The 18,193-nt window shown below is 34.7% G+C and overlaps 1 protein-coding gene across 1 annotated transcript; it reads right to left on the reverse strand.

Moving 5' to 3' along the window:
* Nucleotides 1-1,036: 1,036 nt before the first annotated feature.
* Nucleotides 1,037-6,285, reverse strand: LOC148584835 (antimicrobial ginkbilobin-2-like protein). Its single transcript, XM_088517520.1, has 3 exons — nt 6,208-6,285; nt 5,820-5,915; nt 1,037-1,363 (listed from the first exon to the last, which is right to left on the reverse strand). The coding sequence occupies exons 1-3, from the start codon at nt 6,283-6,285 to the stop codon at nt 1,037-1,039; spliced, it is 501 nt and encodes a 166-aa protein (XP_088373646.1).
* Between the last annotated feature and the right edge of the window lie 11,908 nt (nt 6,286-18,193).

Genomic DNA, 18,193 nt, shown 5'->3' on the forward strand with positions numbered 1-18,193 from the left:
TGGAATGCGATTCAAAGTTGGGCTTCAACCCATTTTAAGGCTTTCTATTCCATTTAGCCAAATCAAAGCTTTATTCAAAAAAGTTTAAATTAAAGTACCAAGTTTACAGCCCAATCTACCCAAAGAATCCATTTACCCATGACCTTTTTTTTTTTTTTTTTTTTTGGAAAAGGGGAACATTTGCCCATGGCTTATATAAGCTTTCAACTGACATTTCTTTAACCATAAACCAAGCCCATCGGTTGTTTTCGCCTTCAAATCATTATTTTAAGTTATTTTTTGCTCTTCTAGAAAATATTTATTTTCTCATTTTAGTAGGAATTTTATTTCTAAATTTTCACTTACTTTTTGGTAGAATCTTTATTTTTATTCACAGTTTATTTTTATGTAAATTAGACTTTTGCTCTTTTTGGCAAAATTTTGGTTTGCTTCAGCTATTTAAGCCTGGCTTGTGGGCTTAGTTCTTCATTCCGATTTGCATAAGAATTCTGTATTCTCAAAGTTTTCTCTGTTTTCTTTGTGACAACTAGGATTTTCTCTTTCCAAATTACCTTTCACCTTCAATCTTCAATTTCTACTTACTATTACACACCATCAGAAAAATTTTAGTTCTACTAGGCGTTAGGGCGAATATATAGGAGTGGTTCAACCCTCCCCTGTAGACGAATATGGGGGTGGCACAACCATCTCCATGGCCATTAGGATCCTTTTGGATTTAACAAAAAAATTCTAACATAGGGATGACAAATGAGATACCAACATTGCAACTTTTGGTAATTAGAGATTAGCACCACAAAGACCATGACATTTCAAAGGTCAAAATAAGGGAAGTTTCCCCGAAATTAAATCTATAGAACGACAGAAAAATCTTATTTAATCACTCACCCATTTGGATAAAACTTACAAACATGCAAGGGGGAATACAACAACTTAAAGTCATAGACTCCTAGCACACACAATCTTTTTATAGGAGTTATATGATCCATGATCCTAAGATGTTCCAACCCTAAGCATTGAAAAATTTGAAAGCCTCATATCATAGCTCACAAGTCCCACTATACATCCAAGCTCTTATACTCCCATCACAACATTTAGGAAGAACAGCAATAGAATCAACAAGACACTTCCTACTATTCATGCTAGAAAGGTCCCTTGTGCATTGAGCAACCGCATAGAGCGTGGTTGCATCTCCGACCACCAATTCTCCAGTCACAAACATTTGTTGCGTCTTGGAAGCGAGTTTGCTCAACCACGTCCCACTCCTTTCACGAAACGATGCCGCATCACTACTTATATTGCTAGGGTTGTTGATGTAGTACCAAGTTTCATAGTCAATTTGGTTAAAGAATTCCTTGTTGAGGTACTTAATTCAATGTGCAATAATCCGACCATATGATTGCACTTGAATAAAAAAAAATAGATAGTAGCAAATATTATCATAATATTTTTATAATAATTGAGAATATTATGAAAATATTCTGTCACAAATATGGTAATACAGTATCATATGAGAATATACAATAATATTAAAACATCACCTTTGTTGTATATACTAATATTCAACCAATGACCCCAAGGAAATCCTCAAGTGATTTGAGATGTACTAAGGTTAGAGTTCAATTCTCGAAATTGAAATTCTCAATCCTATACCTATTAGTAGTAGCCGTCTTGTTAGGGTTGGAGTTCAATTCCATTTGGTTGGAATTCTTAATATTTCTATCCTACAGCTCTATCCCAGAATTTTTTGTTTTGCTGTTGGAGCTTAATGAAGCACTTAAAAACTTGAAAGTAAAGTGAACCCACTTCTATTCATGGTATTACATTTTCTTCCTTTACCATTAAGTATTATTTGTATTGCTCCAATGAGGATGACTTAAAAGGCATGTGCTAGGAAACAAATTTATTTTTATCTGAATTCTGAATCAATTCTTTTAGAGGTGCTACTACTGTGTTTTATTTTGTTTTGATTATTTGTGGCATCTACTCGGGGTAGATAGTAAGGTTCCACTTGAGATTTTGACTTGAGTTGATTGGTTTATGTGTTGGATTTTTTTGGTATCATAATAATTTTTTATATATGCTTATCAATCTATACCCTAGTTTCGTGCCTAAAATGTGTTTTCTTCAACTTTACAGATAACTCTTAAGGACAAGAAAGCAAGTACAATGATCTAAGAAGAACAACAACAAGCAAACATTTGTCAAACAATGTGTGGAATAAGGTGTAATTTATGTCAAATGTAAACTTTAGTTACTAGGCTTGAACATATGTACTTGTAATTCATATTTTTAATTGAATGTAAGTCATATTTTACTTAAGACAACGTGAAATACTTGTATAATTTAGTAGTTTAATGGCAAATTTAGCATTGGCAATATATATATGGAAAAATATAAAAAAGCCCCCCAAACTACCAGCCGTTTTCGATTTAGCCCCCTAATGTTCCAAAAGTAATAAAGTAGCCCCCTAAACTACCAAACTATTGCATTTTGGCCACTCCGTTAGTCAAAACCGTCAGTTTGGATGGAAACAGCAAAACGACGTTTTTTTGTTACGAGTAAGTTACTACAATGCCCTTTTGGGAAAAATATAAAAAAGCTCCACAAACTACTAGCCGTTTTCATTTTAGCCCCATAATATTCAAAAAGTGATAAAGTAGCCCCCAAACTACCAAACAATTGCAATTTGGTCACTCCGTTATTCATTACCATCAAATATGATGAGAAATTTAAAACTACGTCGTTTTGGCAATGGTAAGTTACCAAAATGCCATTTTTGAAAAAAAAAAATCATATTAAAACAAGCAAGCAAAACGGCGCCGTTTTGCTTGAAATTAGGGTTTCCTTACACTTACCAAAATGACGCCACTTTGGCAAGTGTTAGGAATTAAAAGAAAAAACCCTAGACCCCACGCAGGTGACCCACGAAAAAACCCCCAACCCTAGTTTATCTCTCTCGCCAAAACCGCCGGCCACAACGTCGTCTATCTCCGGCAGCCTATAAATCTTACCCATAACTCAATCTTTTTATTGTATTTCATGGTTTAGCTGTCGGATCAGTGTTGTTTATCTACGAACGTGGTTTTTTTGTTTGATTTCTACAATGGGTAAGAATTTTTCGGTGGCGCTTCGTAGCTAGTCGATGGTGTGGCCGGCGGTGATAGATGGTGGTGGCAGGGGCAGTCGGTTTTGAGAGAAAGAGAGAGATGGGTGTTGCGTTTTTTTCACTTGAGAGAGAACGTTGCCGGAGATAGAACGACGTGGTGGCCGGCGGTTTGGGGGAGAGAGATAAACTGGGGTTGGGGGTTTTTTCTGCATGGGGTCTAAGGTTTTTTCTTTTATTCCTAACACTTATCAAAACGGCGCCGTTTTGGTAAGTGTAAGGAAACCCTAATTTCAAGAAAAACGGTGCCGTTTAGCGCGCTTGTTTTAATATGATTTTTTTTCCTAAAAGGGCATTTTAGTAACTTACCCTTGTTAAAACGACGTAGTTTTGAATTTTCCATCATATTTGACAGTAATGACTAACGGAGTAGCCAAATTGCAACTGTTTGGTAGTTAAGGTGCTACTTTATCACTTTCTGAACATTAGGGGGCTAAAATGAAAACGGCTGGTAGTTTGGGGGGCTTTTTTATATTTTTCTCAAAAGGGCATTGTAGTAACTTACCCGTAACAAACGACGTCGTTTTGCAGTTTCTGTCCAAACTGACGGTTTTGACTAACGGAGTGGCCAAAATGCAATAATTTGGTAGTTTGGGGGGCTACTTTATCACTTTTGAAACATTAGGGGGCTAAATCGAAAACGGCTGGTAGTTTGGGGGGCTTTTTTATATTTTTCTCATATATATATATATATATATATATATATATATATATATATATATATATATAGCAATGACTTTGTTGTCATCAACGACAACTATATACCTAAATATCAGCGAGAATTTCAAGTTATTGCTTATAACAGATTATTAGCAACGACTTTAAGTCGTTGCTGATAACAAACTATCAGAAACGACATTTCGTTTTGGTTCTAAAGCTATGAGCGGTGACGCAAAGTGTTATCATCAACAATAAAAGTCGTCACTGATAAGGAATTATTAGCAACGAGAAAATGTCGTCTTTGATAATAAGATATCAGCAACTACTTTAGTGTCGTCTCTAATAACTTATTTTTAGCAACAACATCTTGTTTTGGGTTTTGAATGTATTAGTGACGACTCTAAACATTATCAACGACCTAAAAGTTGCCGCTGATGAGCAACAAGGTTGAACTTTTTGCAAGGGCATTTGAGTAATGTCGACGCATCGTTGCTAAAAGTCATTAGCGATAACTTTTGAAATTTTAGCAACGACATTTTGTTGTTGCTAAAGACCTATTTTCTTGTAGTGGATCTCTCAACTTACCCTTTTAATTATTAAAACAAAAAAAACCTTTGTTGTAAGGGCAACGTATGCAGCCTTCGTTAATTGCGTTGGCAATGTAGTTCTTGCAAATTGTGTCTGAGATATCACTGCGACAAATGGCAAGGCCATAGATTTTGTCTCGGGCTTGACCCTTGGTCCCAAGTGCGAAGCCAGTGTAAGAGATTTCGTAGGAGAGATAAGTTGATAGCTCTTTCAAATTTGTGTCGTAAAAGTCCTTGGCTACAAAAGTTTGATTCAGGCTCAAACACTTGTGATCAGAATACCCAACAACACTTTGGAGAAGGATAACAATGGTTGACATGCAAATGAATGAGGTGGACTACTTTGACATACACATATTGTTTAGCTGGTTAAAGTGCTGGTGTTCTTCGACCACATTAAACAAACATTTGTTATTTTTTTGTATATGTTATGTTACTCCTGTTCAAGCACTGGATCTCGCCAAAAAAAAAATCTTTTTCTCCTTTTGTTTTGAGCCATTGTGACTTCCAAATTCCTTGTTAAATGGAAAAACCGAACCTCACTATATTGTTCTTGGTACGATGCTTACATTGTTCAAAACTTGTTGGAGTCGAGTTCTTTTTTGGTGGGGGGAAATTTACAGATTCAGTTATGCGTCATGAGTTCTATACGTTTATCCTATTTAATCCTCTGTTTCTTCTACATCTATATCTTTGTTTCCTTTCTATCTTGTTATCCAATAAGTTGGTATTTTATGTAAGGTGATGTAACGAGTAAAATTCATTAAGGTGCTGCGTCACTGTTGAAATTGAAAAATGAGAAAAATAAGTTAAAGAAGGAAGTTGAATGAAGCTAGAGATGTCAAAATTTAAATAATAGGGTCCAAATAGAGGTGGAGATGACAATTAAAGCAAAATCCAAAATCCAATCTTGCCAATGTAAACCTTGAACAAGATTCTTGTCGTTTAAAATGAAGAAAAAAAAAATCCAAACATCAATTAGTTCTTTAAACGGCAAAGGATTGTTTGCCGATAATCTCATGTCTGTTTAGTCCCTTTAGATACAAAGATGATGCAATGGTGACACAATTATGCTTCAAGTTCCATTGCATTCTTCCTCACAAACTTTAATGATATGAACAAGTGTTTTAAATTACACAGTCCAATACTCTAACTATAGTTAGTCCTCTAGATAATTGAACAAAAATTCAACATAAATGAATGAAAATAGAGCAAAGACATCTAATTCCTACTCTAAGACAAGTTATCCTTACATTTTGCCCAACGAGTACGTCGTGCCAGGCGTGAATGCTTATTGCCAGGCTTTTCGCCATAGCCATCAAGCTCATAGTTTACCTTCTTTAATTATTTTCTGTGACGACCCGCTTGATTAAAACGAGACTAATTATTATTATTTTTTTAAACATTACCCACAACAAAGGGATTGTCACAGTGGCATGGCGATACCGCAGTATGCCATGAACCCGTGCATTAACCTGTTTGACAATATCATATGCCACACAAAGCTATATGCAATATCAATAATTCATCAGAGTTTATATCTTTGCAACGGAATATAAATAACTTAAGACATAACATGACACATCAGAGCTAATTAATACATCTAAGTGATTAAAACTTACATACAAAAGAATGGCTATACAAAGGTGTCACATGCGACACGAGCCATATACAAAATAACAAAGTCTAAGCATATACATGTAAGCTCTACAAAAATGGGACTATTATCTAGTCCAACAAAATAACATCTGATGCAACTATGCCTCAAACGTTGTAGTGACCCAAATACATAACTACTGAGTCATCCTCAATAATCCCCGCATCTGCATCAAAATTAACCACATCGTCTGCACCACGGGAATTACCACCACCCATGATGCAGCCGGATTTGTGAGCCTACCGTCTCCATGAAATAGAGATGCTCAGTAGTATAGAAATTACCAGGCTTTCCAAATAACCATCATTTGAAAATATACTTGCAATTTAATTAGCTTAACAATAAAACATATTGAAAGTCATCATTACCATAAAATCATATGCTATGCATGCATATGCAACATCATCTTCTCATATCATTCATACATATACATATATAACATCATCTCCTCATAACATCCGTCATGCATATATACATAACATAACATCATCTCCTCATAACATCCGCCATACATATATACATAACATAATATCATCTCCTCATAACATCTGTCATGTATATATACATAACATAACATCATCTCCTCATAACATTCGTCATGCATATCTCCTCATAACATCTGCCATGTATATATACATAACATAATATCATCTCCTCAAAACATCTGTATCCGTCAATGCGGATGTTATGAGGAGATGATGTTATGTCATGCATTTATATACATGACATAACATCATCTCCTCATAACATCCGCCATACGTACATACATAATATAACAGTATCTCCACATAACATCCGTCATGCATATATACATAACATAACATCATCTCCTTATAACATTCACCATGCATATATACATAACATCATCTCCTCAAAACATCCGCCATGCATATATACATAACATAACATCCTCTCCTTATAACATTCACCATGCATATATACATAACATAACATCATCTCCTCAAAACATCTGTCATGCATATATACATAACATAACATCATCTCCTCAAAACATCCGCCATGCATATATACATTACATAACATCATCTCCTTCATATCATCCATGCTCCTGCCATAAATGCTCATATGTTATTTTATAAATCATTTCATAGTATCATACTCATGACATAAACATAATTTTATCTCGTAAGCTCATAAAAGCTCAAAAAAACCTTTCATCAAATATTTCATGAAACATCATTAAATTGGCAAAGTATCACAAAACATATTTTAAACCTTAAAATATAGTATCTTTTGCCCAGTAAGTAAAATACTTACCTTGTTTAGTTGAGTACCCTCCAATAAACTCTTGACTCAACTGCGATACACCTAAGCATTTATAACATAAACACATAATTAAGCTATATTCTTAGCTTAAAAACTCATACTCCATATAAAGATACTTGAGCACCACAAGTATCAGGTTCTATAGGTCATCCCAAATCTATTCAACTGAAGCCCATAAAATCCTTTACTTACATTTAATACATATATATATACAAGCTAATGCATTAATTATCTAATAACTTAGTTACATTAAACTATGATTCTACATCATAATATATTAAATCACTAAATCTTGAGACATATACATACACTCTAGGTTAAGCATTACACTTAACCCTATAATTGTTATTCTCTTCTAAGCCATTTAATTTAGCAATTATAATTCTCATAACACTTACAACAATCATTATGATTCTATTATGATCTATTAGAACCTAAACCCTATAGTTATCAACTTCCATGAAACCCATGAAAATCTAAGATTAATTAACACTTTAAATGTAATTAACCCATTCAAACAACATTTCTAGTGTTCACATACCTAAAGCCCCAAATTAATACAAACCATATAAAATTAGGGTTTACGCCCATATTTTACCAATAAGTAAAATTGAAGTTTCAACCCATTAATTTTAACAACCCGGACCTTAAATCATGTATAGCAATCTACTACACATAAAAGCCCCACATTAATTTTTAGGAATTAGGTTTCTTATCAAATTTTCCCAATTTTCGGAACTAATTAAAAATCCTCCAAATCATTATGATTTCAAGCTTGGAATCCAGTGGGTAGAACAAAACCTTAAAGAGAAACTAAAGATTTTAACAATATAACAAAATCCCATTCAAGAACCCTAATTTTCGAACCCAAATCAAAGCCCCACAAATCCAAACAATTTCTAGCTTCTAATCTCACAAGCATAACAAAAATTACAAGAAAAGACTAAAGTTTTTACCTCACAATCACCCTTGGCCAAAGCCCCCCTAAAATTCGTCACTTTCCTCTCTTTTTTTTTTTTTTTTTTTTTTCTTCTTCTCCTTCTTTCTCACAACAGCAGCTCCTCTCTCTCAATCTCACCGGCGTTCACTCTTTCTCTCAATCTCCAGCTCTTTCTCTCTCAATCTAGGACATGTGTGTGTGTGTGTGTGGAAGGAGAAAGAGAGACAAAGGGAGAATGGGGAAAAAAGGGGGGGTTGTGCATGTGCGTGAGATGGGGGGTGAGGGAGAAAGAGAGAAGGAAGGGAAGAAAGAAAGAAAGGATGGGGGGAGTGGGCTGCTGCACGTGGGGTCCACCAAAAGGCTTGCTTTTTTGCATTTTTCTTTTAAAACTAAGGAGATAAGGTATCTCCAATGACCAATGACAATTTGACATGTGGCATGGGATAAGATTCTCTTTCTATTTTAAAGTCTTAACTATTTAGAATTGCAAGATTTACCCCCCACTACCTTTAATTCATCTTTCTTAATTTCCTATTTCACCCTTACCATTTATTTCAACTACAATTTACCCATACATATAATTATTTACTACACTAGGACTTATTATCACACTTCATTATTCTAGTTCCATTAACCTATTTTATTTATTGATCAATTGTTACACTAACATTATTATTAGTTAATCTCTTTATCACTAAAACTTATATTACATAAATATATCATCGTTAAATAATATTGTTATTTTATTATTCTCACACAAATATTATTATTATTAATCAATCTCATTAATTAATTTAGATTACTATGAGGTTATTAATAATAAACTTAATAACTATCTTGGGCGTTACATTAGCTCCATGAGTGACTACCACCATAACCCCTCCCGCGATCACAAAAGCTGCAATGTATCCAGTGGCTGAAAGCTCTAGTAATCAAATGACAGATGTACAACTGTGGTCAGTGTAGCCGTGTAGGTACCTCCACCGTCACCACCTTCTGTTTTTCGGTTAAAAAATAAAAAGAAATTGTGTTGTTTACTGTTTATTGTTTTTTGGTAGAAATAAATGTGGTAAATGGAATCCATACTTTTTAAATAGGGGAAACTTCAGTTTGGCCCTCTTCGAATTTCCAGCCAATTTGACAAACACCCCTTGAACTTCCAAAGCTCTCACTTAGGCCCCCTGAACTTTGGTTTGCTCTCATGTAAGACCCTTCCATCTATCTGAATCGTCAAATCCAAAGGGAAGTGCCCTCATGTGATTTTCACGTAGTTTTTTACCACTGACTTACGCATTTTGCACTCATACTTACTAACCGAAATACCCAAACAACCCTCATTCGAAAAGGGGAAAAATTAAACATAAGTCTTCCAAATTATCGAGCTCAAATTGCCAAATGCTTCCAGAAAGAACTACTTGTGCGAACCACCGTCTTCGTCATCGGTGAACCATTCTAGCTAAAGTTTGGGTATCGATTTGCAACGATTTAGTCAGAAATCCCATCTAAATCAGTTGGGATCCTCGATAATCAAGTAAGTTTCGTGATCCCTAAAATATACATTTAGGGTTTGTATTAGAAATTTTCTAAAATTTTTGTTTGACCAACAATTTGTATCGGATGTTTGGGAGGTTTTGCATGTAACGCCTCTGGAAGGGATTTTGGGGAGTTTTTAGTTTAGGGTATTATTTATTTGAAGTGAGTCATATTATCGTCGATTTTGAAATTTGTTTAGGGTTTGTCAGACAATGCGTTAAAAGTTGTCATATGTTTATGGTTGAAGATCGTTGGTTTTTTTGAAAGTTGTTGTTCTTTTGTCTGATCTAGGTGTGGTCCCCTAGCTTCGACTTGTGTTGGACATGTGATTAGCACTATGAGTTTTATACATTGAATAAAGTGGTCAAGTGATCCCTTCCATTACTTGTTATTGTGCAGTTCATTTTTGGTTGCTAACCTTAAAATGGACAATTGTGCTTAGTGTATTGACAGAGAGGTTTACTTTTTGTGAAGTTGTTGTTTTTGGTTTAGCGGTAATGTAGTCCTTTGGGTATAGGAAAAAAGAGGACCACACTGCATAATGTGCAGCAGAATGTAGTATTTAGAGTTGGTTTTGAAATTACTACTTAAACCTTGTGGTTTGTTCGTGACTGCAATGAGTACAGGGGTAAGATCGAGAATTTTCTAAAAGGGACAATTTTATAAAAAGTTGTGTTTGTGATATGAATTAGGATAAAATATATGCTTTGATTGGCACTAGTTGTTGGCCATCAGTTAGGGTTGTGTTGTTTTTTCACTTTGCTGAAAATGTGGGTTTGGTTGTTTTTACTTTGCTTCTTTTTAAAACAATGATTAATAAAGACATAAAAAAGTTGATTGCAAATGTATGCTCATTGGTATATTTATAACTTTCTCACTGTGATTAAATGAATTAGGATAAAATATATGCTTTGATTGGGTCCAGTTGTTGGCCATCAGTTAGGGTTGTGTGTTTTTTTTTTTTACTTTGCTAAAAATGTGGGTTGGGTTGTTTTTACTTTACTGAAATTTTTACTTTGCTTCTTTTTACAACAATGATTGATGAAGACATAAAAAAAGTTTATTGCAAATGTCTGCTCATTGGTATATTTATAACTTTCTCATTGTGATTAAATGAATTAGGATAAAATATATGTTTTGATTGGGTCCAGTTGTTGGCCATCAGTTAGGGTTGTGTTGTTTTTTTACTTGCTGAAAATGTGGGTTAAGTTGTTTTTACTTTGCTGAAATTATATTTATTTTTTGTGGTTAGAATTGTTTGGGGTATAATATTAAACTACCTTTCAATATAATGAATGTGGCATGATGCGCAATGGGTACACATTCTATCATGTTTGAGGTGCACTATGGGAGTATTTTTAACAGGCAATGTATGATTAATTATGTTGGGAGCAATGTTAGTAATTACCCAGACCCATATAATGAGAATAAGTTGAAATTATCTGATATAGAGGACGTGTATAGTACATATGGGTCTAGGTTTGAGGAACTTGTTTATTACAGTTTACCAGGATTGCCTTTAAACCAAGGCTTAAGACTTATGTTATCTTACTACAATGTAAATAAAATGGTGGCAAAACATTTAGATTATGATCTTGCAGTGTTATATATGGCCTCATTTGCCAACAGTGCGGAACAGCATTGTAGCTGGAACGGTATTGCTCCAGCAATAGTGCCATTCTGATGATGTGCAGCAAAATTTTCAGACTTTCAGCAAAAAGTTTACGCGAATTTCAAAAACAACTCAAATATTTTACTGTCACACACCCCAACATCCCAACAAGTAACCAAGGGATAACTAAGTTAACCATGTACTAACTCTACTTTGTCTTTCAACAAAAAAGAGAAAAAAAATAACTTCTTTTCTGCTACAAAGAACTCTTCTTCCACATTTTTTTAGCAAAACAGTAACAGTTATATCCTTCAGTTAATAGGGAATTTATATATAAACTCCTCAGGTCAACACGCTTTTATTAAAAACTCTCTAAGTGTTTTTATTTTTTCGGAAATTGACCGCCTGGGTCAATCAAATTATAATAAAACTCAAAAAAATTTAACATGCGTTAGTCCACTCAAAACTCCCCATTTTATCTGATTAAATTAATTTAATTTTTTGAGTGGACTAAAGAATTAATATTTTAATCAGATAAAATGGGGAGTTTTGAGTGGACTAACGGCTATTAAATTTTTTTTGAGTTTTATTATAATTTCGATTGACCCAGGGAGTCAATTTCCAAAAAAAAAAAAAAACACTTAGAGAGTTCTTAATAAAAGCGTGTTGACCTGAGGAGTTTATATATAAATTCCCTATTCACTGAAGGATATAACAGTTACTGTTTTGTTGAAAAAATGTGGGAGAAGAGTTCTTTGCAGCAAAAAAGTTCTTAATTTTTTCTCTTTTTTGTTGAAAGACAAAGTAGAGTTAGTACATGGTTAGCTTAGTTATCCCTTGGTTACTTGTTGGGATGTTGGGGTGTGTGACAGTGAATTATTTGAGTTTTTGAAATTCGCGTAGACTTTTTGCTGAAAGTCTAAAAATTTTGCTGCACATCATCAGAATGGCACTGTAGATGGAACATTACTGTTCCAGCTACAGTGCCGTTCCGCACTGTTCGGGGCCTATAGTAACTTATAGTGTAGCAGATGATGTAGTTGATGGAGATGAAGAGGAGGATTCAGAGTATGAGAGGGCTGTTGTGTTTGGAAGGATGTCTTCTAAGCTTCAATGCTTAGTGATGATACAGATTGTCTTGATTTTGATGATGATACTACTCATCCTAGTGGGGACATTGATGAGGGGGTTGGAAATGCTAAAGGGGTTTTTGAAAAGGCATATGTAGAAAGGGATGTTGGGAATGTTGGTGAGGGTGATGCTGTGGAGGGTGATGCTGGAGAGGGTGGGGAAGAGAGTGATGGTAGTGTAGAGAAGTATGCTAGTGATAAGCTAGAATCACCACATTGTAGTGGTGATGATAGTACAGTTTACTTAACCCATAGGGATGTAACCAAAAGAGTCCATTTTGATCCTATTGATATGAATAATCTGACATTGATTGTAGAGAATACATTTCACGATGCAGCTGAATTTAGAAAAGCCGTGAGACAATACAATATTTTTAGAGGGAAGGATTTGAAATTCAAGAAAAATGAAAAGAAGAGGATTGTGATTGTTTGCAAAGACACAAAGTGCAAGTATAGGGTATATGGGAGGCAGTCGAAGAATGAGATGACATTCCTTTTAGTATCCCTTAGGCACAAACACAGCTGTACTAGGAAGTACCAAAATCATATAGTCACTTCAAGTTGGATTGCTGAGTGGTGCATGGATTCTTTTAGGGAGCAGCCAAACATGCCCATAGATGTGTTGCAAATAAAGGTGAAAGCCAAATATAATGTGGATGTCCATGTGAGTTCTCTGTATAGGGCAAGGAAAAAAGCAAGAGAATGAATATATGGAAAACTAGATAAGCAGTACCATCGATTGAGGAATTATTGCTCCATGGTTAGGGGTACTAATGTAGGTAGTTGTTTGATTTTGATGTTGAGAGACCAATGCCTCACGTGTCTTGTAGATTTTAGAGGCTTTACATTTCGTTGGCAGTCATGAAGAATGGTTTTCTGGAAGGGTGTAGGCTTGTTGTAGGTCTTGATGCATGTTTTCTGAAGGGAATGTATAAGGGACAGCTGATGTCTCATGTGGGCAGAGATGCCAACAACAACATGTACCCTATTGCAATGACTATTGTAAAGGCTGAGACAAAAGATAGCTGAACATGGTTTCTGGAGGCACTTGTTGCAGATCTTGGCCCTACTCGACATGGGTTGACTTTTATTTTGGATCGACAGAAAGTAAAATACTTGTATTTATTTGTTATTCATATAAATTGAGTATTTAGTGCAATGCAACTAATTATTTTTTCAACTATTGTGCAGGGTCTCATTCCAAGCCTAGAACAAGTATGTTCGTAGTCTGAGCATCGTACATGTGTTAGACACTTGTACGCTAATTTCAGAAACGCAGGTCATCGGTAAAGGTGAAATTTAAAACCGTATAACCGCAACCACTATAACCGTTAACCGCTAACCGCCTGACCGCTTTGAAAGCGGTTAGTAAAAACCGCTAATCGCCTAGGCAGTTGCGGTTGCGGTTAGTGGTTAGTGGGTTTTGGAAATCCGCTAACCGCTACTCGCTAACCGCTTTTTTTTAATATAATATATATTTATATTATATATATATTTCATATAATAAATAACAATAAGTCGTTGTAGCATAGTGGTAATTATACTCCTCTTTCACCCAGGATTCTCAATTTCATCTCTTTCTAATTTTTCTAACCTTAAACCTATTTCTACAATTTCTCAGTCTCCTCTGCGTCTGCCTCTCAAGCCTCACCTCTCACAACTGCCACAATGCATCAGAGCACGACGTTGGAGCTAACATTTCTTTGAATCAGACCCAGGTGTAGGAGTGTGAGTTAGATTCTACAATCCCCAAATCCATTAATATGTATTTCTTCATGAATCTCTGATGTTAGATGTTTGATTTTGGGGGGTTGTTCGATTTTACATAACACACTTCATTTTTTCTTGTTCGATTTCTCTACCTCTCAACTGCTCGACCTTCTCTACAGCAGTGTATCGTTCTCTCTACCTCGGTGACCAGACCATTTTCAAGTATTTTGTCCTAAATATCTGAGATTAGATTGTCATTTTTGGGGGTTTGTTAGATTTTACCTATAATGATTTTTTTTTCTTTTCTGTATTTAAATCCAAGTTTCATATGAATTGTGTGGTGATTAATCTGTTAGATTTGTGTTCAGTAGGTCAATTTCTTTTTATTTGGATTTTAGATTCTCTGAAACATTAATCTTATGGATTTGTTTTTAGATGTTCGAATCACATAGGGATAAACAAGAGAAAGTCCAGATCGATGGATCCATTTTCTTAGTCCCTGAAACACATGGATCCGTTTTCTTAGTCCTTGCAACACAGTGAGGTGTTTCTTTGTTGGATCCATTTTTATTTTGATTTCTTTTTCTTGTTCTATTTCTCTGTTGTTTACATGTTGTTGCTTGGATTAGTACTTAATATTATCTTTTAGTGATTAACTGAATAAAAGCTTTGTTTTGATAGGGCTTTGTTGGCCGATCAGTAAGCATTGGATCATCAGAGACCTATAAGTGACTGAAGAAAATAGCAATTAATTATTATGGCAAAGGGATATATGTTTGAGTGTTCATAGGATAAAATTAAGATTGCTAGTAGATTATTTACAAGGTTTTTGGAAATTTTATTTGTATTTGAAATGCATTCATAGTAAACTAATGTAAATTTGTGGAGTATTTTAGACTTTTTTATATTATTATTATCAATTACTATTGGGCTCTTCAATATGGACTAATTTGATGCTAAAATGGCCCTGAAAGACAAAAAGAAGGAAAAAAAAAAAAAGTTTAAAGTGAGCCCAAAAAAGCCTAATTCTTAAAACGGGTCCAAAACTGGCCCAAAAAAAGTGGTTAGTAGAAAAAGCGGTTAGCCGGATGCGGTTGTAATGCCCAAGATAATTATTAAGTTTATTATTAATAACCTCATAGTAATCTAAATTAATTAATGTTATAAATTGCACATGAGATGATTTAGAATAATAGATATAATAATAATAATAATAATAATAATAATAATAATATTTGTGAGATAATAATATAATAGCAATATTATTTAACGATGATATATTTATGTAATACAAATTTTAAGTGATATAGAGATTAACTAATAATAATGTTAGTGTGAAGTGTGATAATAAGTCCTAATGTGGTAAATAATTATATGTATAGGTAAATTGTAGTTGAAATAAATGGTAAGGGTGAAACATGAAATTAAGAAAGATAAATTAAAGGTTGTGGGGGTAAATCTTACAATTCTAAATAGTTGGGGCTTTAAAATAGAAAGAGAATCTTATCTCATGCCACATGTCAGGCTGTCATTGGCCATTGGAAATACCTTATCTCCTTAGTTTTTTTTTTAAAAAAAAAATGCAAAAAGGCAAGCCTTTTTCGTCCCACGTGCAGCACACCCCCCCCCCCCCCTCGCTTTCTTTTCTCCCTCACCCCATCTCACGCATAGCCCCTTTTCCCCCATTCTCCCTTTATCTCACTCTTTCTCCTTCCACACACTCATACATACGGCCTAGTGAGAGAGAGAAAAAGCTGCAAATTGAGAGAGAGAGAGAGAGAGAGAGAGAGAGAGGTGCTGCTGGCCATGAGAAAGAAAGAAGAAGAAGAAGAAGAAAAAAAAAAAAAAAAGCAACGGAAAGTGACGAATTTTTAGGGGGTTTCGGCCATGAGTGCTTATGAGGTAAAAGCTTTAGTCTTTTCTTGTAATTTTCGTTATGCTTGTGAGATTAGAAGCTAGAAATTGTGTGGATTTGTGTGGCTTTGATTTGGGTCCGAAAATTAGGGTTCTTGAATGGAATTTTGTTATATTGTTAAAATCTTTAGCTTCTCTTTAAAGTTTTGTTCTACCCATTGGATATCAAGCTTGAAATCATAATGATTTAGAAGATTTTTAATTAGGTCCAAAAATTGGGGAAATTTGATAAGAAACCTAATTTCTAAAATTAATGTGGGGCTTTTATGTGTAGTAGATTGCTATGCATGATTCAAGTTCCGGGTTGTTAACTTAATGGGTTGAAACTCTAATTTTACTTATTGGTAAAATATGGACATAACCCTAATTTTATATAGTTTGAATTAATTTTTGGCTTTTGGTATGTAAACACTAGGAATATAATTTGAATGAGTTAATTACATTTAAAGTATTAATCCTAGGTTTTTATGAGATTCCATGGACATTGATACCTATGGGGTTTAGGCTCTAATATGACATTATAAGTGTTTATGAGTATTATAAATTTGGGTAAACGACAATGGGAATGGTATATATATATATATATATATATATATATTTCATAGATAAGAGAGTAAATAAGTATTTAATGTGATAAGTAGTAAATAGATAAGTATGATAGGGTCGTAGAATAATAATTATTGGGTTAACTAATGGAGCGTGATACTTGTAGTGCTCAAGTATCTTTATAGAGTATGAGTTGTTAAGCTAAGAATAGAGCTTAATTATTGTTTATGTTGTAAATGCTTAGGTGTATCGCGGTTGAATCAAGAGTTCACCAGAAAGTACTCAAGCGAACAAGGTAAGTATTTTACTTATTGGGCAAAAAGATATTATTTTTAAAGTATAAAAGATGTTTGGATGAATGATTGATGTAAAGTGTTTTGTGATTATCTGACTATTTAATGATGTTCTATGAGATGTGTTGGATGAATGTTTGATGTGATGTTTCTATGAGCTTTATGAGTTCACAAGATAATGAGATGATTATGTTGTTATGTGCATTGAATGGTTCTCATGGTTTATGACATGATTCTATGATTTTTATAATATAAGTTATGATAGTATATGAGTTCAAGGTATTGTTATCATGAACATGGCATGAGCATTGATATGAAAACGGGGTTCAACTCCGGTAGCGATAACAAGTCTCCTACCGTAGAGCTGGCCCATGCATAACGGAAATGGGGTTCAACTCCGGTAGTGATGACAAGTCTCCTACCATCGAGCTGGCCCATGCATAACGAGAAACGGGGTGACGGCTCCCGGTAGTGATGCCAAGTCTTTTACCGCAGGGCTAGCCTCATATATAAAAGAGAAACGGGGTGACGCCTCCCGGTAGTGATGACAAGTCTCCTACTACAGGGCTGGCCTCATATGTAAAAGAGAAACGGGGTGACGGCTCCCGATAGTGATGACAAGTCTCCTACCGCAGTGTTGGCCTCATATGTATAAGTGAAACGAGGTGACGGCTCCCGGTAGTGATGACAAGTCTCCTACCGTAGAGTTGGCCTCACAATGGAACTGGCACAAGATGATGAGCATGAGCATGCATAGCATATGATTGTATGATGATAATGATTGGTTTTGTATGATTTTTATACTAGACGTATCAATATGCATATGTGACTGGTATGGGACAGAACATATATGTATATTGTTATAACTAGACATTGCATGATGACTTTCCTATGTTTTATTGTTGAGCTATGAATCTTGTAAGTGTAAACAAAGTTCAATTATTATTTTGGATAAAACTAGCAAGTTTTATACTGCTGAGCATCTCTATTTTATGGAGACGGCGGGCTCATAATTTTGCCCATATCATTGGTGGTGGTGATTCCCATGGTGCAGACGAAGTTGTTGATGCAGGTATAGGGACAATAGACGATGACCCTGTGGTCATGTATCTAGGTTACCACGGTGTTTGAGGCCTAAATACATTGAATGTTTATTTTGTT

The sequence above is a fragment of the Corylus avellana genome, chromosome 6 (assembly GCF_965113065.1).
Source record: "Corylus avellana chromosome 6, dhCorAvel1.hap1.2, whole genome shotgun sequence".
NCBI classification, from domain to species: Eukaryota; Viridiplantae; Streptophyta; class Magnoliopsida; order Fagales; family Betulaceae; genus Corylus; species Corylus avellana.

Bases quoted from the DNA above. Each gene is read 5' to 3' on its own strand.
- LOC148584835 (XM_088517520.1), bottom strand. From the start codon at position 6,285: ATGGGTGGTGGTAATTCCCGTGGTGCAGACGATGTGGTTAATTTTGAT. The intron at 5,916-6,207 runs GTAGTTATGTAT...TATTGCATATAG, and splicing joins GGATTATTGAGGATGACTCA to CTTTGTGTGGCATATGATAT. The intron at 1,364-5,819 runs GTAATGTTTAAA...CATTGAATTAAG, and splicing joins TGACAATCCCTTTGTTGTGG to TACCTCAACAAGGAATTCTT.